At 40.2% G+C, this 20,680-nt stretch overlaps 1 protein-coding gene and 2 long non-coding RNA genes across 7 annotated transcripts in view; 2 read left to right on the top strand and 1 right to left on the bottom strand.

Annotated features, from left to right (window-relative positions):
- tei (teiresias) overlaps positions 1 to 20,446 on the top strand; it is a 224,460-nt gene extending 204,014 nt beyond the window's left edge. For all 3 annotated transcript variants that reach the window (XM_070209911.1, XM_070209910.1, XM_070209912.1), the window contains 4 exons: positions 2,172 to 2,300; positions 3,297 to 3,497; positions 19,892 to 20,070; positions 20,141 to 20,446. In XM_070209911.1, the coding sequence (XP_070066012.1) occupies positions 2,172 to 2,300; positions 3,297 to 3,497; positions 19,892 to 20,070; positions 20,141 to 20,446 (815 nt within the window). The remainder of the gene's footprint in view (positions 1 to 2,171; positions 2,301 to 3,296; positions 3,498 to 19,891; positions 20,071 to 20,140) is intronic.
- The window catches only part of LOC116651113 (uncharacterized), a 38,718-nt gene that overhangs the window by 12,885 nt on the left and 5,153 nt on the right, over positions 1 to 20,680 (bottom strand). For 2 of the 3 annotated variants that reach the window (XR_004304130.2, XR_011416903.1), the window contains one exon: positions 19,858 to 20,479. This is a non-coding gene — a long non-coding RNA (uncharacterized lncRNA). Of the gene's footprint in view, positions 1 to 2,257; positions 2,324 to 19,857; positions 20,480 to 20,680 lie in introns of those variants that run through there. The other variant, XR_011416902.1, reaches the window with a different exon arrangement.
- Positions 12,309 to 15,238, top strand: LOC116651114 (uncharacterized). Its single transcript, XR_004304131.2, has 3 exons — positions 12,309 to 13,941; positions 13,997 to 14,254; positions 15,067 to 15,238. It is a non-coding gene; the product is annotated as an uncharacterized lncRNA (long non-coding RNA).

Here is a 20,680-nt window from a genome sequence, read left to right as displayed (position 1 = left end):
ATTACGGCCCTCAACAGCAAACTCGCACCCCATTGCGACGAGTTCCCAGTTCCCATTTTACAATTTGCAGTCTCAAGTTCTTATCAGAGGCGGCTTCGAGCAGGCCGCGAGCAATGTCCATTGACAAATGTCTGTCAGTCGAGCTGAGCTCATTAGACATTTTATAGACAGCCCAGAGAAATTGAGAGAGGGGAGATAGGGAATTCGCATTCATTCTCTCAATTTGCCCCCAGTTTTCACTTGTCAATTTGCGCAGCGTCGCTTTGTCTTTTATGTTTTTTTTTGTGCTCGAGCAATAAAAAATGTTTATAACTACGTGATTTTGACTAAGCAACACGCCTCTGCCCCCTAACCGCCTTACCGGCTTCCTGGCTCTCCAGCACCCCGCAGACAACATTTTACGCTATTGTCAGCAATAAAACTCGCAGGGGTTGCTGACCGCGTCCGGGGTTGTTTCACTCCCAGTTCCAATGCCAACTGATTGACATGCGACGAAGGCTCTCGGCTCGAAATGAGCTTACAATTAATTGTTACTTTGGCGTTTCGAGTGCTCACCTCGCCTCTTTGTGCAAATCTCAGCTCAAGCAATGGAACTTTAAGGGTTTCGCCACTTCTTTAATGTGTGTCTGGGGTGCGTTTCTCTAAACGGATTCGTTTAACTCGCCGGCTGCTGAATGTTTGTAATTAGTAGTTTTTGTTAATTGTGCGACCGCCCGGGTCAGCAGGGGGTTAGGGGCAATGCGGCGAGGGCTAATTTTATGAGCGCTTTGAGGTGCAACCTCAAATTGCCAGACATTTGAAATGCCAGCGAATTGCGGCCTTGATAAGTAGTCGACACTTTGTAAGACTTACGTGCGCCTGGGCTCTGGAGCCCTTACCACACACACATGCACTCACACACACTCACAAACACAAAAACAGACAATTTGCCTTGGGTCCTTTGTCATGATTTTTGCCCAGGCATCCACTGGGCAACTTATTGTTATGATATCCGTTCTCAAACAAAAGCCCACGCTGCATACTTTTAGGCGCACGTCAACGCAAATTGTAATTTATATGTAATATGAACAGCGCCATAAAGTATGTGACACAAAGGCAGCCTGAAATTTAAAGCACACCACACAAGAGATGCCTGCGTAGATTATACCAAACACGGCACGAGAATAACACGAGCCACAGAATGTAACCATGCACTGAAAATGGTGACCACATTGCTGAAATAGAACTTTTCTAAGGGATATCGTTATGCCTGGTGCATCAAATATATTTTCGCATCGGCAATAAATTGGCGATATTCTTGCTAGTATACCATTGAAGCTCTATTGTTTGTCTTTTAGTCTTGATTTGTCGAGAGCCCTGATTTGTTCCCGTTGAGTGATTGTTATGCTGTATTTCCCTTTTCACCAAAGCACTATTCTATTGAAAAAGAGTTTTTTTTTTTAATATTTTGGAGAACATATCGGAAATTGTTTTCCATTCTGTTTATTCGTGTCACTACTGCAAACACGACACGCACTCAGCTCCAAACCACAAACACCACACAGCTCACGCAGTTTCCAGCTCCCAGTTTCCTGTTCCCAGTCCTAAGTTTCGAGTTTCCCCTATTAAGCACAAAATATGCGAATATGTCGCATAAATTTGATGTCATTTTCTGCTCGCAACGAAATTAGAATGAAGCATCGTAATGTCTTTTGCTTATCGTGCTTCGTATTCTTATTCTTAGTATTTATTTATGAGTTCGTTCTGCTGTTGCTGCCATGAAGTTCAGTCAATTTTCCAGATGCCTGCTCAGCGATGTTCACTTTTAGTTCAACTGAACCGCTGAACTTCAATAGTCGGTCAAATCACGCCAAATCGGAAGTGCCAACTCATTGTGCAGCTTTCAGTCAGCTACCGGCAGCATGACTCAGGTGCTCTTCAGAGCCACCTAAGTGTCGCCCACATCCTGTCAAGGCGGCACGCAATTTGTTTTGCTTAAGAACTGCCAGCAGCCAACTCCTCACCATCTTACCATCCCCAGCGTTCCTTGTCATTGAAATATTGTCACATTTGACAATTGCTGACAAGCTTATCATATTTTATGCCCTTGCACATGTGTGCCACAGCGAAACTCTTTAAATTTTCATAAATTTTCACACATTTTCCCATGCTTTCTCTCTCAATATTTACAGATGATTCAGTGGATGTCACTTCGGAACCGGATGATCAGGATGTCTCCGTGGCGGCTGCCTCTCATAATCCCAACAAGGGGCAACTTGAGGTGCAGCTCGGCGGCGCCGTCACACTGCAGTGTCCACAAGGTATTTTATAGCATACTCTAAAGCTTGCGGCAAAAAGTATCAAAAAAGGTCTTTCAATTATTAGATACTCTGTGTTAGTGGAAAAAGCTTCCAAAGTTATGAAAATACATGGCTATGGCCACAAAAATGAATACAAGAGTGGGCGAGGAAGATTTCGTAAATTCCCATCTTTTGATATATTTATTTTGATATATGTAGTTAAAAACAACTTTATTTGGGCCTATCTTTTATCACTTTTTCTTAAAGTGTTCCAACTATGTACATCTTAAGACGATTATTTATTGTCTTATTTATCTCTATTTCCCTAAATGTAAAATAAATGTACATCCCATTAAAAGCTTGACAGGCAAACCACTATTTACTTCCCTTTGGCTAGACATCCCATCACTATATCAGCTCTATAGAAAGAACCGTCTGTTATATTGTCTGTTTCTAAATATATATTTAACAAGCTCAGCAATAACGAATTCTTAAATTCTCCTTATATATGTCTACAAGGGTATTTAGCCTTCGGCGCGTTAATATTTCTTGTTTTAAGAACATCAAAGCAATTGAGGAAGACCCGAGCTACAATCGCTGACAACAAAGAAATGAGCTCCATTGGAAGATGCGTCGGGTCTCTAATTACATTTTAGATTTCGTTCCACTAATTGAGGCACAGATCGAAGAGATTGCGCTGGCAATCGACGAAAGGAGCTCTATTCATTAATTAGCACAATTGAAAATTAATTATGCGTGCAATTTACTTTGCTCACTTTTAGGCAGTCAACAAACGACGGCACAGCCGAAATATCTGTTAAGTTCAGGACTGTAAGGAGGTAGTGGGAGGTATCCTCTCTTTGACAAATGGCAATGGAAGCTTTTTGTTGTTTACGACTCCGGCGTCAATTAAAGAAATTAAAACTTGCGTGCTCTGGCATAGTCAATTAATTAAATTAGAAATGGCACCAAGTCGAATTATGCAACGACTTTAATGTTTTCTCTGCTTTAATGTAGGCTCCCTGGGCTGTTGGTCACACTTGGATCCAGTTTCAGCACGTCTGCGCGGCCTAGGCTACGGCAGCTCGTTGCCGACGGGTCAATTCTCACTCAAGGATGTCATGTACCAGGATGCAGGCACCTACAAGTGCGTGGGGCAACCTCTGGCCAACAAGAAGAAGCTCGAAGTGCTTCAAAGTGTCATCGTTTCCGTCAAGGGTAAGTCAAATGTGAACTCAGCTGTTGTTGTAATATGAACGAGAGATGCTTTAATATGAATAATGTTCTAGGTGCAGGCAGTATTTAATTTTCAATGCTACAGCTTGTGTTTAACCGACGCGTTTTTAATTACGAGTTGCTTCTGGTTTAAGTATCGATTAGGAGTGTTTTATTTCTTTAAAAAAAAACTCTAAACATATCCTAAATTTCTTAATATTTCAGGCAGCTTTTAGAATTGCAAATTTTGAATTGTTTTCGAATACACCTTTTATGCGAATTCCATCTAGCCAAAGGCAACATTGAAACTAATTTTATAATTTTTAAAGCACACTTTGAATTCTTTTATAATTATTTCGGCATAAAGCGCTGCAATTCGGACCTACACTTAAGGAAAAGATAAAGCACACTTTCAATAAGCTGTAAAGTTAAAGGCTTGCTATATTAAGGAGTCTTGTCTCAGACATATGAGCAGCAAAAAAAGCTGTAAATAAATTCTTATGTGGTGAAATTAGTTTTACGTAAAGTATATATTTCTCAGTAATTATTTTGAATTCCATTTTAATAAGAAAATAAACACAAAGCGTTTGAAACAGGTACAGCCTTTTGCCCCAAATGTGCTAGCTAATTTCGGCAAGTGTAATTTATAGTCCGAATGGGACAACTGTTTCAGTGCCGAGTGGCTCGCACAGTTTATGTAGCCTACTTTTCGGGCTTTGGCAGGTGACAGCAGCGAGTTAAAAACATTAAAAACTTTGACAGCAGTTTTCAGCACGTTGCAAAACAAATGAAAACTTTTACGTCTCAGCTTTGTGTGAATTTTTTCTTCCCCCCCAACACTCCGCTGCCTGTCAAAACTTCGACATTTTACTTTGCATGTGATTTTCGAAAAGTTACCCCAAGACTCTTCTCCCTTTCGCGCTCTATCTCTCTCTCTCTCTATCCCTCGCTCTATCTCTGCTTCTTTTTGTCTCTGTCTGTCTCTTGTGCTCTGCGCTCTATCTTGTCGCATTGACACTTGTCAAATCTTTGCCTGGGCGTGTGGAAAAACGACGCATGATTGATGACTCGGCAAAGGCAGAGCCAATTCCAATCAGTTCTCGCTCAGGCATTGAGAAATTACGTATACGCCATGAATAAAATGTTCAGCTGTAGCTGACAATACCGACACGTTGCTGTTTGAATTCTTTGTGAAAAAATGGAAAATCATGCGACCGGAAATTAAAGAAAATGCGCACAGCTTTGATTTCATATTGTCAGCTCCAAGCTGCAATATTCCCTAGCTCTCTCTCTCTCTCTCTCTCTCTCTCTCTCTCTCTCTCTCTCTCTCTCTCTCTGTCTCTCACTCTCATTTCGATGCGGGACAGCATTAAGTTGTCTTCAGGCGAAAGTTAAGTGGACACTGAGACAATAAAACTTGCCAAGTGCTGGTTGCTGCTACCTCCAATGCTCCCTCTTCTCTGACAACTTGTGGGTTAAGCGGCTGGCAGCTGACAGCAGCAGGTCCGGCAGCCCGGGCTTAGAACCCTCGAGTGCAATACAAACATGGCAGCTCACAGTTGCGCCCGAGCTGCGGCCAAAGCAATCAAACAAAGTCGCTCAAGTGGGCGTCAAAAAGAAGGAGAGGAAGAGGCGATTGTATGGAGTGAACAACATATGGACACACGCACACATACTCTCTTATAATGCTCTATCGCATGCAATTTGAAGGTAAGACATTTTGTCATTAAAACTGCGAAATTGAGTGCTGTATAAACAAAATACGCTGTCGGGAGTCCGGACCAGGACTCGACAGGAAGAGTCAGTAAAAGATGACAGAGGCGTTGCTGCTAACGCTTTACGCAAATAAACAACTAAGCAAGACGCAGAGCGGGAGGGGAACTTGCACTGGCAACGTAAAATAGTCATATTTATCAAGTGGCAGCCAGAAAGGATTGCCTGGCAGCCGTAGTATCTGGAGTCAAAGACGCCGGGATATGGGATATGCCAGAGACAGCAGGTGAAAAGGTAGCAAACAAGTCAGATAAAACCTGTAAACGCGCGAGGAACCAACATACACAACAATAGATTACATTTACTACGGAAAGAGAGTGAAGGGAGAGGAAAGCGAATCAGACAAGTCAGAATTTGTGTGTACGTTAGCCCCCTGGGGTAAATGGCTTCACTGTACTTGTACTAGTACTTGTACCCGTAGTTCGCCTCGTATTTGTGTTTGCTTCTAAAATTAAACAAAATACAAAGAAAAAAGCACAAACTAAGGAGCTGCAAAGCAAAAGTCGCGCAAGTTTCTTAGTCTACAAAGTTTCCGGTTCTTTTATAATGCTCGATTGCAGAAGAAGAAGACGACGAAGCTGAAGCATCACAAGTGAGAATTGTTGGCAGTTGCTGCTGTTATGAGAGCGTATAAAATTTACAAAATTTACGTAAGTGATAAGCACTAAATTATCACGAGCGTTAACTATGATGCAACTAAAGCCAAATAAATTAACAATGGCGAATAAAAAGACAACTGGAATATAAAAGAAAAAATAAATAATAATTAGTTTAATAAGATCATGGTGTGAACTCAATTGAGAAAGATGTGATATATCTTTTTCGGTAAGTCCACCCATGCTTGGTCAACATTAGAGTGTAATATTGAAAAGAACAGGGACTTCAATAGAGTTCAACAATAATAAATCAAATATTAAAACTGGAAATTACTGTTTTAACACTGCATATCAACTTAACCATTAAAGTGTCCTAGACAAAGATAATTTGATAATTAACAGAAAATGTATTTAACAAATGCATTCCATTAAATTAGCCATGCTCCTGAACATAGAGTATTAAATATGTTGCCGACGCCAATTCTTAACGAAAATGAATTGAAGATGAAACTTTAGCTGATCGCTTTTGCTGCTCTACTGCTTCTTTTACCGGGAGTCCACTTAGTATGTCGACCCAAGTAAATTTGTGATAATGCAAAGGAGACAATAAGGTTAAAATCTCCTGAAATAATTGCCACATAAATTGTAAATACAAAGCAAACAAATCAGATATATTTGTAAGAAAGCTTTGAACCATTTTTCGTGTACCCCTTTTATGTGCGCTTGTCACAAAATCTTAAAAACCGGACTGAATTCAGATCCCAATGGGCGAGCCGAGTTCACAAGGTCTTGCTGGTTGGTGCATTTCTTTCTGTGTGTCTGTTTTTACTATACTCGATAAGGTTCGATTTTAGGGATATGTATTATAGATATTTTATTGCACATTGCATCAGACACAGAGTATTTCATAGTGGTGCAGCCCTCACTATAGCATTCAGGTTAAAGTTCTGTGCATTAAATTGTGGCGACAGCTGAGTCGTGCGAGCTGAGCGACGTGAGGAAACCAAAAATATCTTCATTAAACTGCACTTTAGAGCTAATAAAAAATTCTCTCTTCGAGCTGTGTAACTTTTAAGTTAGCAAAAAAAAAGTAGAAAAGAGAGACAACTTTGCTGCATTTGGTTAAATTACTTAAAATAAAATGTAAACAAAACGCCAACAGAATGTTGCCAAGCGTGGTGAGCAACCGAAAAGGGGGCCAAAAAGTAGCGACAAAGTCTACTGAGCCACTTTTGCAAGCAGCCAGTTAACATATGCAGACTTAGCCACACCCACACACATTGTCAACACAAACGCCCACATAAAGTTAACGACAAAAAAAAAGAAAGAAAAAGAAATGTGGAGTTAGAGCAGAGAAAAACGTTAAGGAAACGCAACGGAAAAGCCAAAGCCAAAGCGAAAACGTTGCGAAATTGTGAGAGAAAATTGTTATTTAATTTGTGTGAGTGCTGAACATTTTTGCAGCTGCTGCTGCTCAAGTTTTTGCGCACAAACTTTTGGCCAACACACGCACCAGAAACTTTAACACAAGCATAAATTTACTCTGTGTGTGCATGTGCGCGTGTGTGCATGTGTGTGTGTTAGTGTTCGTAAGTAAGTGCACTTTTGCATTGGCTGGCAGGCAGCAGGCGCGTATCCTTTGCCGTTTCTTCAAAATTCATATGCACATTTATTTTATTCCTTCCTCTGCAGCCCCTCCACCCCTCAGCATCGCTGTATATGCAAGTAGTTGCTGCTGCTTGCGTATTTGTTGCATAATTTGAGGCGCTCGCTTAAACGAAGCGTTTCCCGGCGCTGGCGACTTCATTACGTTACCAGGCCCACAACTACAACAACAACAACAACTCGTGCATAATGAAGCTTTGTTCTCGTTAGTTTTTCTTCTTTTTTTTTTTTTTTTTTTGTTGAGCCAACTAATCAAAGCCTGCAGGACAGCTGCCGTTCAGTGGAATCATTGAGCTGGCAATTCATATCCTTAATTCTTTATCCTTTGTTGCCAGCGCTTGACTTTTGCCCTGCTCTGGAATTTGTAATTAAGTGCTTCGTACTTTTAGGCCAGTTGATTGTCATCTCAGCAGGTAATCAGCCGCAGAGTTTGTCTTCTCTTCCTGTTCTCTTTGTTGGCATAGTTATACGATTGTTGGCTTTGCAATCTGACTTTTAATATGCAATATGTCGAGTATCTCTTCAGAACTTGTGGGAACAAGCTAGTCTGACTTTTATGATTACGAGCGTAAACGTCTCTTGACATCAATTCAAATTCAACTCTAATATTTGGAATCTATCAATAATTTTTCCTTCACTAATATGATAATAAATGCTGTTGATGATGGCGAATTCCCACTATTTTATTTAAAAGCTAAACTTAATAAAACTTTTTCAAAAAACTATAATCATCTTCAGAGTGGGGCCATTCTAAATATAATTCTCTTACAATATCTAAAAGACTGTTGAATATAATTTTTTTTATTTAAAGCTAGTTGAAAATGATTTTCTTTTGAAATTTTTCTTGAAGACCTTTCACGTTCTATGGCATGAAGTATAATAATAGTCGTTGACTGTCGTTGCTAATTTCAGCTTCAATCCTTATGATTTGTGTGGAATTTTTATTACGAAGCATTCGTAACGAAAAGCACTCAAGTGCTGACTGCTTATGCAATATATGCCAAACAATCCACCACTCCATGCATTATCAATCTCTTAGAGCGAACAACTCGCCACCCAGCCCCACCCCGAGTCTCTGTACTACTTCTTGGCTGATTTCTAATAAAAGCGACGAGTATATTCCATGCTTAATTTGGAAAGAGGAATGAGAGAAACGGAAGAGCCCTTTGGTACTACTCCAAAAATGTGCGTACATGAGCATAAATATTGCTTTATGTGCATACACAGACACACACGTACATACATTTGAGCCGCTGACACGCCCCCAAGGCAAGGCGAGGGGCAGCGTTGTTTTATGCATGCTAATTTGTTATGTGCATGTTCCTTTTGCCGCATGCCTTTTGATCAACATCCAAACTACATATGAAGGCAGTAAACGCACAAACCCCTTCCCCCTCTCACATACACACATACACACCACTGGCTGGTGCCCGTAAATATTTTCATTGGCGTTTCTTTTTTTTTTCTTTCATTTTCCATGCGTAATTTTTCTTCTTGGCGAATTTTTGCTACGGAATTTTGCGCGTTGCTGGCAAATATTGCTTTGTTTCTACTCATTAGGCCAGGCTCAGCACGGGTAGCTGCTCATAACAGGGCTAAAAGCATAAAGCACTCGCATATGACTATGTCTGTACATGTATGTGTGTGTGTGTGTGTGTGTGTGTGTGTGTGTATGTATGGTGCGTGTGCGTGTGTGTTTGTTGCCTGCTTCGCCTTTGACGTTTTTCATTTGTGCCTCATTTAAATGGCAATTTATGAGTTCTGGTTCGGGGCTTTTCAATTTTTCACAGCAGCTGCGCCAAATTGCATGTTAAATGCTTACAACGCAGGTTCCCAGCTACGCCTACCCTCATTGCCGGGATTGCCACCACCTCGTTCCTATATCCCATAGCCGCGATCTTGAGCATTAGATAAACGTTTCCTAAATGTATATATATTTTTTTTTTGGCGAGGGTTGTTGAGCCGCAAACGAAATGAAAATTAAACCCAAATTCGCTGCAACTTCAAAGCGACGTTTTTCATCAAATCCTAAACAAAAAAATTATTACGAAGCAGGTCAAGCCCTGGGGAATTTCGCAATAAATTACGGATAGTTCAAATGCTTCCAGAGGCATATGCAAAAGAGCTTTGATGTTATCTGTATTGAACTGTGGGACGGAGCAATGTTGACTAGACATAGAGCATAAATAGGTGGATCATTTTAAAGAAAAAATGGCAGGAAAAACAAGATGAAGCTGACAATTTTTAAGTTTGATCAAACAATTGTTAGCTTCGATAGGAACTATTTACTGGATATATCTTTAACATGATTAACTACAAAAAGTCCCCAAAAAGTCAATATATCCTAAAAAAAATAATATACTATTTTTCTCTTTACGAACAAAGTTTAAAAATCAGAGAGCAACAATAAATTGTCTCGAAAACAAAAACCCTTTTAACTCGCGTTTTAAGTATTTTTTCGGAGATGCTTATTTATTTATATTACCTTAGATGAAATTCCTAGAAATGGCAACGTTTTGACCGCCACTACACATATTGCATTTAACAAATTTCAGTAGCAACATTTTTATTGGAGTAGCCTTTAAGCTGATTATCACAACCTGCCCCAATTGCTACTTTCCCTAGTTGCAACTTGTAGCTTCAACTTTTTGCTAATTTCCGCAATGCCGCACTGAAGGTATGCAGCTATTTGTTTGCATACCTTGGAATGCATTAAAAAGTATTTTTGGTAGTTTTTTTTTTACAATTCTTTTTGCTCTTTAGATATGGAAAAACGTTTGTTATGCCAGAACTATTTATTTTCTAGCTTCAGTTCCCACACTTTTTCTTTCTCTCTCAATATTTTTGGTGTGTTGTTCTTGCTGCTTGTCGTCATCAGTTCCGTCTATTATTCGTGTGTGTGTGTGTTTGTGTGTTTTGTCTTTTGCACAAATGCACTCAAGCATTAATTTTTACGCTTCAATTTTCATACAAAACACACACAACTAGCAAGAGAAAGACTCCGAAAGCGAGCGGGGAAGAAAGAGACAGAGTTGAATAGAGAGAGAAAGACAGCTACTAAAAAAGGCAACTTGCCATGTTGACTAAATTATAATTTTCCATATGTGTCTGTGTATGTGTGTGTGTCGACAGTCGTTAGTTAAAATATGAACTCAAAACTTGTCATCAGAACTCCAAATGGCCGCCCAAAATGTCCCCAGCTAAAAAATGGCTGCCAAGGCAGCAGCAGCAGCAGCGTGTAAAAACTTTTCAGACAGTTGCAGAAATCATTTTGGGCACAGAGCAGCAGGCGAGAGCGAGAGGGAAAGAGCAACAGAGCGGCAGAGAGATTGAGATGAAGAAGAGTGTGTGTGTGTGTGTGTCTGTGTGTGTGTGTGTGTGGGTGACTGTCTACAACTGCAACGGAAATGAGTTGAAAAAGTTGTGCAAATAGACGCCAGCAGACGTCGCAATGTCGCCCAAAGCAACATCCAACTTCTTGTCAGTGCCCATACACACACGCATACACACACGTGCACGCCCTCGCACACCCTCAACGTCTGGCTGACCGGATATAAGCAGTAAAACAAGCTGACAGCTCGGTTCGCCTTTGAGGATCGCCTGTCACTCGGTCGCAGTTTTATGCGTAAACAAATCAAAACTAATTCCTCAGCCCCCTTTAACCAGCAACCCAGTTTAATGCACTTCAATCGCGTTCTAAAGTCAAAAACGCATGAAATATTGAATACCCTAACAAAGCAATTGCCATACAGCTGAAATTGCCACTCAAGCATGCAAATTTGCGCCACAAGACATCGCATTCACAAGTCGAGCCTTCTGCTCTTGGGTGTGAGTCGCTGCAACCTTAACCAAAGGGCTGAGCGCCGAGCACTAAGGGCTACTCTACAGCCAACTCGGCAGCCCACCAATTGTGCCCCGCGGCAGCCACATACGCTGGTTGCGCCAACTAATAAGCGACGCTACGCGACGCTACGGCGAATCAGTCGCTCTATAATGACGTCGCCCACTGTGCGGCCTGGCGGTAGCTGCTGCAGCAGACCCTATCCCGGCCCCAGCCTGCTGCCTCCTGCTCCTTGCCCGGAGTGGATTACGTGGAATTGCCAAAGCTTTTTATTCGCCGGGGCACAAGAGCTTTGCGGGTGGTATCGTCAAGGGTTGGGCCATGGCTAAATCCAAGCACATTGATAATGCAATTTGTCGCCTGACGATGCGGATGATGGGCATAAATGTCGCCGGGGGAGTGGGTAAGGGCTGTGATTATCATGCGCATAGAAAATATTCTATCGTGAATTATATTTTATTTAATAAGAGTATTTGAGTTACCGAATGCAATCGTTTTACGAGATCGGGGTAAAGCAATGTTAATCATCTACTAAGTAACTAAACAATAAAAACCTTGAATGCTTAAGTTCTTTTTTAACCGATTCTTGCAAAGCTAAGTCGATCTTTCGAAAAATATAGAATATACTTTTAGGAAATAAGGGCGGAATTTAAGAATGATTGATAACATCCATGGTCAGCATTAACTATTTTCCCTGTGATTCTAAATAGGGTATTAAATCTTCGGCGTGCCGAATATAGCTTTTCTTTCTCGTTACACAATCGTTATACAATCTTACATCACAGTTTACATCTTAACTAGCCGACAAAATTAATTAAAAGTCACTTTATAAAGTGAAATATAACAAGAACCGCGAAATGTTGTTATGCAATCAGATCATATCGTGAAATGAAGCCAATTGATTTTATAACAGCTTTGAACACCGGGTATAAAAATGGGGCTTCAGTCGTACTCTTTAAATAAAAAGATAAACAGCTAATAGAAACATGCCGTTATTATTAACCTTAGTTTTCGGAGTGATAGTATATGAAACTTATAAATGCAAAAAATTAATGAACGGCAGCTGCATCCAATAATATAATATAATCCAATATAATAACTAATTGTAAATATAACGTGATTTTAATATTATTGTAATTAAAGCTATGAATAACGATTTAAGAAGTCTTCTGAATCTGTTTATACATTCTAATGAATGAATCATTTACTTCTTCGCATTTAAATACGTATACACGGGCTGTTTTTTCTATCATGTATTTTTGGAATAATTTTATTAATAAATAAATAAAACAAAAGGTGACGAGACGTCATTACAAATTATTGTATAGACAATGACGAGAGCCAAATGTTGTTGTAACAAACCCAAAATACTTTATGAATCAGTTTGAAAAATAAATAAGCCAAGACTCCCGCTTGCTCATAAATAAATAAGCTAACCGAATCAGACAAAGCGCAAGCAAATTTCAACAAATCTTTGTAAGTTTCTTTAAGTCGCCGTGTTGCGGGTTGAACTCAAGCGATTAAACTTGCACCGAAACATGGAAACATGGAAAAGCTAGAATAAAGCAGCAGTTAAGTTTAATAAAGCTTATCAGCGATTTTACAGTTTTATGGCCAAAATTTCCATTTAGCAACCGCTGACCCGGCACCCTTTTGCAAATGCCGTTTAATGAGCTGCTCACGCATAAAATTTGCCATTTTTGGTGCGCCTAAGGCTATGCAATAAAATTCAAATGCATATTTTAATTGCATTTCGCTGCAGTCGAGTGCCAGTTGTCGTTGTCCTTTTCGATGTCCTCTCACTGGCACCCACAACGATCCAGTCCAGAGTAGATAATGCATTAAAATGGTTGCCGTTGTACACAGCGCGTAAAGTAATTAAACGCCGCCGCCGCAAAGCTAATAAAAATGTCAAATGTCAGGCTATAAAACATAGGCTGGACACCCACACACACACACATCCACACATACAGGACTGTGTGCGTGTGTGCGTGTGTGTGTATCTGATTGGTTGTCTGCCGACCGCACGGTTCACACCCTCATCCATTCACCGCAAATTTGATGAGGTGCACTTCTAGGGGCCTAGCCTCGCCCACCTTTCAACATTTGATGGCGTCAGGTTTATATGCAACATGTCCAGCGAACTGTTCGCTTTGCAGCGCGCCTGTGGTTAGTTGATTGCTCTTGTTGCTTACGCGATTTCATGGGCGAGTCTGCTTTCTGTTTATATTTACTTTAACAACACTTTTGTCATCAAATTGATTCTTTAACAACAAAGTTTTATCCTCGAGTGGATTAATTTCTTGCAATTTAATCGCACCTTATACCCAACAGAGTTTCAGCCAACTAGTCTATTTTAAAAAAATATCTTATGTTACGCATAAAATTAAAAAAACAATATGCACATCGCCTCGAACTTTATACAGTTTGATTTATTTTGGATTTAGAATTTGCCAATTAAAATTGTTTATATGACAAGCATTTAAATAACTTTTATAACCTTGAGAAATCTAGTATAAAGTTCCGAAGTAAAGTCTGTATCTGAATAAAATAATCCAAAGATATCCAACAGGTATTTGTCTTTTTGTCCGTTTATGTGCGTTTACTATTTAAATATTTTTTTGCAGATAAATTTAAAAAGCTGAAAAACTAAGAACTGAATTCGATGTTGAGCTATCTAAAATTGCAACTGTCAAAGTGCTTTGTAGTTAGAGTCAAATTTAACGCTTTAAGCCAATTGCATACATTCACAAACTAGGCTATTAAATATGCCCAAAAGGAACTAAAGCCAACGGCATTTTGTGGTGACCTTAGAAACAGTCAAGCAAGTCCCAGATAGAGCCGAGGAGGAGACACGGCAGCTGCGGGGCAATCAAATGGCTAAGGTAAAGTGCAATGAGTGCAAAAAAAGTGACAAACTTGTCTAATAAGAACATCGCACGCTGCTTGGATCAGCATACGAATATATATTTAGCTCTCTGTATGTTTTGTGTGTGAAAGAGTGTGTGTGGGTATTTGTGTGTAAATATCTCTAACCCAAATCTTGAAAATTTACAAAGCGCATTTCTATAGCAGAAACGGATGTAGAAACATTTCACCTTGCACCCCTTCTGAACCCACGCTGGCCCCATTTGGCGTTGTCAACACAAATTAAGCTCACATGTTACAGCATACAGTTAGACGTTGCTGCCGTTTTTGTAGTATATTTAAATATGCTCTTTCACTTTCAATATCAAATGAGTGGATGGCAACTTTTGCCTGGCAGCGAGCAGTCGAGATTGCAACTAGTAGATACGTAGATACTCGTGCTCGGGTTGCCTTGCCATGCCTTGCCATGCCTTGCCTTGGCTTGGTTTGGCTTGCCTTGGCTTGGTTTGGCTTGTCGCACCGCAAAGTTTGCGTTTGCATCAAAACTAAACTTTGAATGAAGCAGCCCCAGCAGCAACCCTCGATCTGCCTCCTCGTACCTACAATACGTGCAATGCAAATTGCACAAGTTGCCAAAAATCGCTTCACATGTGCCATTTAAAGTTTCGTTGGTTGTGTTGCGTGTGTTCTGTGTGTGTTTGCGTGTGTTTGTGTGTGTATGTGTGTAGTTTACAAGATGCAACTTTTTACCTTGCTGCCACTTGAAAATTTAATAAATGTTTTTCTCTTCTTTTTTTTTTATATTTGTTCACTTCTAATAACACGAAAGTGAGACCTCAAAACTTTTAAGTGATGTTTGCAAAATATATATGCTAACCAACAAAAATTTGTGGTAATCAAAATATGAGCATAAACCTGGTTCCTAACACATCCTCGAGCGGTTATCGAAGTTGGAATGTTTTTACTGTAAATAGCTTGTTTTTAATTTAAATAAACGAAATAAACCGTAACCAAAACACGAAGTTCATTCGTATATCCAACAGAAACATCAAGTTACCATTTATAATTCAATAAATATAATGAAAATAATAATATCTTTTTTTATAATACGAAATCATTTATAAAACAACTAAATTAAATATAAATAATAGCAATGATATTAATAATAATTAAAATATAATAATATACATAAAAGATATATTTGTAGTTCAAAGAAACATTCATTTTTAAATTAAAACGCGAGAAAAACATTGCAAATATTAAAATGGTAATTAAATCGCTTTCAATACTAAATAATTTTTAAAGGTAGTATATTGAAAATGTTGATGCTGCAAACAAAATGAACAACAAACTAAGAACAGAAGCATTAATTTAGTTCTACTCTATGTAATTATTAACTACACGCCATTTATTACAATTCCCAAAAGAGCTAGCAATTGCTTCTATATTTTCTTATGAAGCAACTGAAAAAGTGAGCGCAGTTGGCAGCCAGTGTTGCTTAGTTTCAGTTTCCCTTGGGTGTCAAGACAGACACATGGAAGTTCAAGCTGCCAAAGAATAGAGGGCCAAGAGCTTTTCCAGCCAACAACAAAAAAACGTTATAAAAACAAGAGAAAATAAAAAACAACAGAACAAAACAGACAATTACAGGTGAGCGCTGCTTAAAGATATAAACAACTGGAAAACATGCCCCTGGGGCCGCAGTCTGGGCCATGAAAACTCGGACGGGCTGTGTGGCAGCAAAAACGCTTTTAGATATGAAAAGCACACTCACATGCATAAACATTTATGCTGAAAGCGAGAGAGAGAGTGAAATACTGAAATAACAGCCAATCCGAGAGCCAGCAAGTGAAAATAACAATCATAATATTCAATTATGCAATAGTTGCCCCGAGGTGCAGCGGGGCTCACTTAGTTGTCTGGCCAGAGGCATTTGCCCTGGCTGCCTACCGCCCGCTCCACACCCCCTGCATTGTTTCGCTTTTAAATAATTTATAAACATTGTGTGCACTTAATGCAAAAAGTGGCAAATAAAATTAGCAAAAATGCTACTTGCTACATCCCTCTTGCCGCTTGCCACTTGCCAGTCAGTGCGAATTGAAATTACGTGCGATGCTTTGACAATCAAAAAGGGATTTAGTTAGCCATTTGTCGCGTCCTCTCATTTGTGCTGCCCACCTTGGGGCGATTTTAATTGAATTGTCGTTGGCCTTGAATTATGGATTAACCCCATTGACAAGTAGCCCGAAACAAAGCAAAACAAAACCAAACCGTCGACCGCTTTCAAACGCGTTCCAGATTTATCTTAAGTTTGCCAACTTTTTCGCACCTAAGCGCCAACTGCTTAAAAATTAATGAGCCAACGCCGAAAGAGCTCCTCACCGGGTGGTTCACCCAACGAGCTCTACCAACAAACTTGCCATTTGGTTGCACCACTCTCTGTGTGTGTGCGGGTGTCCGGGTGTGTGTGCTACAAAGTATTGTTAATCTGAACACGAATTATGTTAACGATTTGTCGTGAACGTTGTTTCAAATCGTAAAAGGTGCTTTGAAAGTCTTAAGTATGTACTTCATAATTTGGCAATGTTCATTAAAATAATAAGACACGACTTTTCTTTTATTTTATTAAAATACTATATTAGAAAACTCTCAGATTCAAATTCAAAGTAACTTTATTACTAAATATAAATATTCACTTATATTTGAAGATGTATCCGTTTAAGAGAATCGCATCGAAATGGATAAAAATTTATTTGTAGGTAAAATTAATAATATAAAATGAATATATTGAATATATTTATTTGCTGTTCATAGCTAAAGATCGTTTAGCAAAAAATTCCTTATTCCTTTCAACCAGTATTTGCTAAAGTTCACCACACACTCTCCAATTAACAAGCATTTTAACACAGCATTCGTGAAAGGCTTCTCGCGCATCAAGAACTTTGACTGAAGAAAGCGCAACAGTAACTGAAGGCAACGAAAAATTGGGAAAATCACAATTTTCGCACATAGCGCACCATAATCAAAGGGGAAAAGTGCGAAGCGGTGATAGTAAAACAATAACAGGGCAAAAAACTGATGCAACACGATGGCCAAACAACAAGCCAGCACGGGAAAAAAGAGAGAAAGAGAGAGCGAGAGAAAAGCAGCGTAGACAGAGAGGTTGAATTTCGGGCGCGGCTGACAAAGTAATTGCAACACGCGAATGAATGCGAAAATTCAATTATTTTCGGTCATTATTATTTTTTCGGCGCCCAAAAGACTCGAGTGCGTTTTCCAGCACTGGTCGCTTATTCGCCACGTCTGTCGTCCACCCACGCACTTTATGCAAAAAAAAAAAAACTTCTGCGACGTGCAATCAATTGGGCGCGCATTGCCCCGCAGCCCCTCGAGTTGCTGGCACCCCCCTTGGCCTTCGACAACTTTTGCAACCCTGTCATTTTGCGCTGCCTGGTCCATTGTCTGCCCACTTGGGCGACCGGGCCGCCAAAGTGTTGCAAAACGTTTCTGCAGTTGTTGTTGCTACTGCACCTCTTTGGAGAAAACTTTGCTCACAAAAGGCAACTGCAAAAATTAAGTTAACTTTTTCAAGCAACGGGAATTGAGTAATTTTCAGCTGTAAAACTTTATTATTATTTTGGGGCCAGGGCTGCCTCTCATTGTTATTGTTGTTGTGCCGCTGCACCAATTGTAGTACACGCCAACTTGTTGTTATTGTTGAAATGTTAATTTTACTCTACTTGTAAATGTTGTCCGTTTGGGCGTAGGTAATGGGGTGGGAGTGCCCAAGAAGTTGCACGCCTCAAAAGTAGGTAAGAACATGCAAATTGCATTGTGAAAACGAAAGGAGGCGCCGTCTGCCCCAACGGACACTCCGATGCTGAGGCCAGGCAATGAACTAAAGCGCTTCCTAATTGCATTAATGAAGAGCCAGGCAGCTAGCTAAAGTTTGGAAACTGGCAAAAACTAATAGGACGTCGTCTTTATAAATTACAAGCAAGTAATAACATTTTTAATGTTAACAAAAAATCTGAACTAGATGCCCCTGTTAATATCTGAAGGAATAATAAACTTCCAAGCATAACATTTACTTTCTTATGGTTAGCTGTGACAGAAATATTATTAAACTATATTAATTAAAAAGTATATAAAAGAATTATATACGCCATTAAAATAGTTATAAAAAATGTATTATAAAACATATAAATTATATTTCTTCTATTAAGTTTCCGCACCTTAACCAATCTTCCCCTAATCTCTTATCTTAAATAACATATTAGTCTGTATCGTATTTTTAATTTTGTACACTCCTCTCCCAAGCCGAAAATCTCAAAACTCATTTCATTTAGCGCCTAGCGCTTAAATCAAATTAAAAATCGCACCAATGACCAGGCGCTGACCCTGGGGCCATACCCCCAACGGAGTTGCCACCTGAGCCGAGGGTAAAATGCTGCCACACGGCTCAGTGACTGCAAATCAAAATAAAATGTAAATCTCTTTGAGCGCGGGGCGGGCTTTTTGGGCATACTGAAATCAGTTTTAGCTGTCAAATAAATTACATTTCTTTTTAACCAGCGGGTAGGGTTGTCAGCTGCCTGCGCATATTGCGACAGTGGCTACAAAATGGCGCTGAACGCATAATTTAGCAGCCTCATCCTTATTTAGGCACACACAACCCTGGCGGTGATCATTCACTTGGTTTAATTGATTTTACAGTTAGTCACTCGGGGCGGGGGCTCGAGAGTAGAATTTTCGAGTTATAAATTTGGAAAGTGTCGATGGGTGCTTCGATTTGTTTTTGTTTGTGTCTGCTGGGAACTGGGAGTTGGTAGCTGGTTAATGGGTGATGGGTGATGGGTGATGGCAACCCCGTCGTACACTCATTTGCACTTAACACTTTTGGCCATTTTGTTTGCCCAGCCGCCATTGTTGCCGTGGTAAATAAAGTGCTCAAGTTTATTTGGTGAACGGTTCTCCCACACCCTCCCCCGTCTATGTCTGCCGAGAGCAATGATGAGGAAAATTGCAAAATTTTCGTGCCTTTCGATAATTAAATATGCTCAGCGATTGTGCAGCAGCGGAGCGGTGCACATGTGTCTAATTGGATTGTTACAGTGTTGGCTAACGCCGTCACATCAGAAACCCAACTCTCAACATTTGACCCACATAAGTTCCACACAAATTTCGTTTCGCTTGCTTTTGCCGAAAAACTTTTTAATGAAGTTTCGCCGTTCTTAAAAACTTTCCGCTCGACGACATGTTGTTCTCTATTTATTTTGATTTCTCTGCGCAAGTTGCGCAACACTGGCTAAGCGGCTCATTTTATTCGTGATACGCTTTTAATTAGTGGCGATGGCGTTGCCACTAAACTTTTCGAAGCACCCTTAGTCTCAGCTGATGCGCCGGGGTACAGTTGTGTTTATAGCTGGCTTAGCTAAAGTACAGTTGCGTACGAGTTGGCTTAGCAACTGTGAAGTGTGGCATTGGAAGTTTATGTTAGTTTGCCAAGCGAACTTTAGCGGTCGGCAAATAGCAAATGACACTCAAGAAATTCGAAAAGTTAATAACGAAGCGCATTAGAATTGTGTAATGAAAACATAATAATTAAACTGTAACTTACCCAACTTTCTTCCACTCCTTCTCTATCCATGCAGGTGCGCCCACAGTGGTTGCTTTGAATGCCACGCCCGTTGCTTATCCGGGCTCACCCTTGCACCTTAATGTAGAGTTCTGTGCCAATCCGCCGGCGCATGCGGCACGCTGGTTGCACGGCGATCGCGTCTTCACGCCGGGCAATCAATATGGCAGCACCGTACTGGCCTACTCGGTCAAGGTATGTAAATGGAGCCGAAACTGTTAGGACTCTTATGCATTAATATATATATATATGTTTTTTTTGCTAGGATCTGCCAACGCCCTACTGCAAGGAGGCGCGGCTCACCTATGTCAGCATGCACGAGCGTGTGCCGCGTACTTTCTACTTTATCGTCTCGTCTCCAGGTGGCGTTGCCGAGGCCGTGTTCAATGTTAACTTTACGAAGCGCCACCGCCAGATGTCCAACACTATCGACGACGATGAGGAGGAGGAACTTAATCGACCCGAGCAAATACACTTTCCGGTCTTTAGCAATAACACTTCGAGCGGGCGGAGCTTGGAGCTAGCCCTGGCAATAACTCTCCTGGGCGCAACGCTGTTGCATTCTCATTAACTTTAAGAGTGCATGTGAACAAGTCAAAAGGCGCTACAGAGAGCGAGAGAGTCCGATTGTGTGTGAGTGTGTGAATGAAAGAGAGAGAGAGAGAGAGAGAGAGAGAATGCTGACTATTAACTCTTGCAATTTATTATGCTATGTACTACATACTACCCACTATATCTAAGCGCATATATACATATATATCCACTATATATAACATATGTACTACTATATGCTATTGCCTACAAC

The sequence above is a fragment of the Drosophila virilis genome, chromosome 5 (assembly GCF_030788295.1).
Source record: "Drosophila virilis strain 15010-1051.87 chromosome 5, Dvir_AGI_RSII-ME, whole genome shotgun sequence".
In the NCBI taxonomy this organism is placed as follows: domain Eukaryota; kingdom Metazoa; phylum Arthropoda; class Insecta; order Diptera; family Drosophilidae; genus Drosophila; species Drosophila virilis.
The sequence above is the reverse complement of the archived record's forward strand: the minus strand, read 5'-3'. Positions and strand labels throughout refer to the sequence as shown.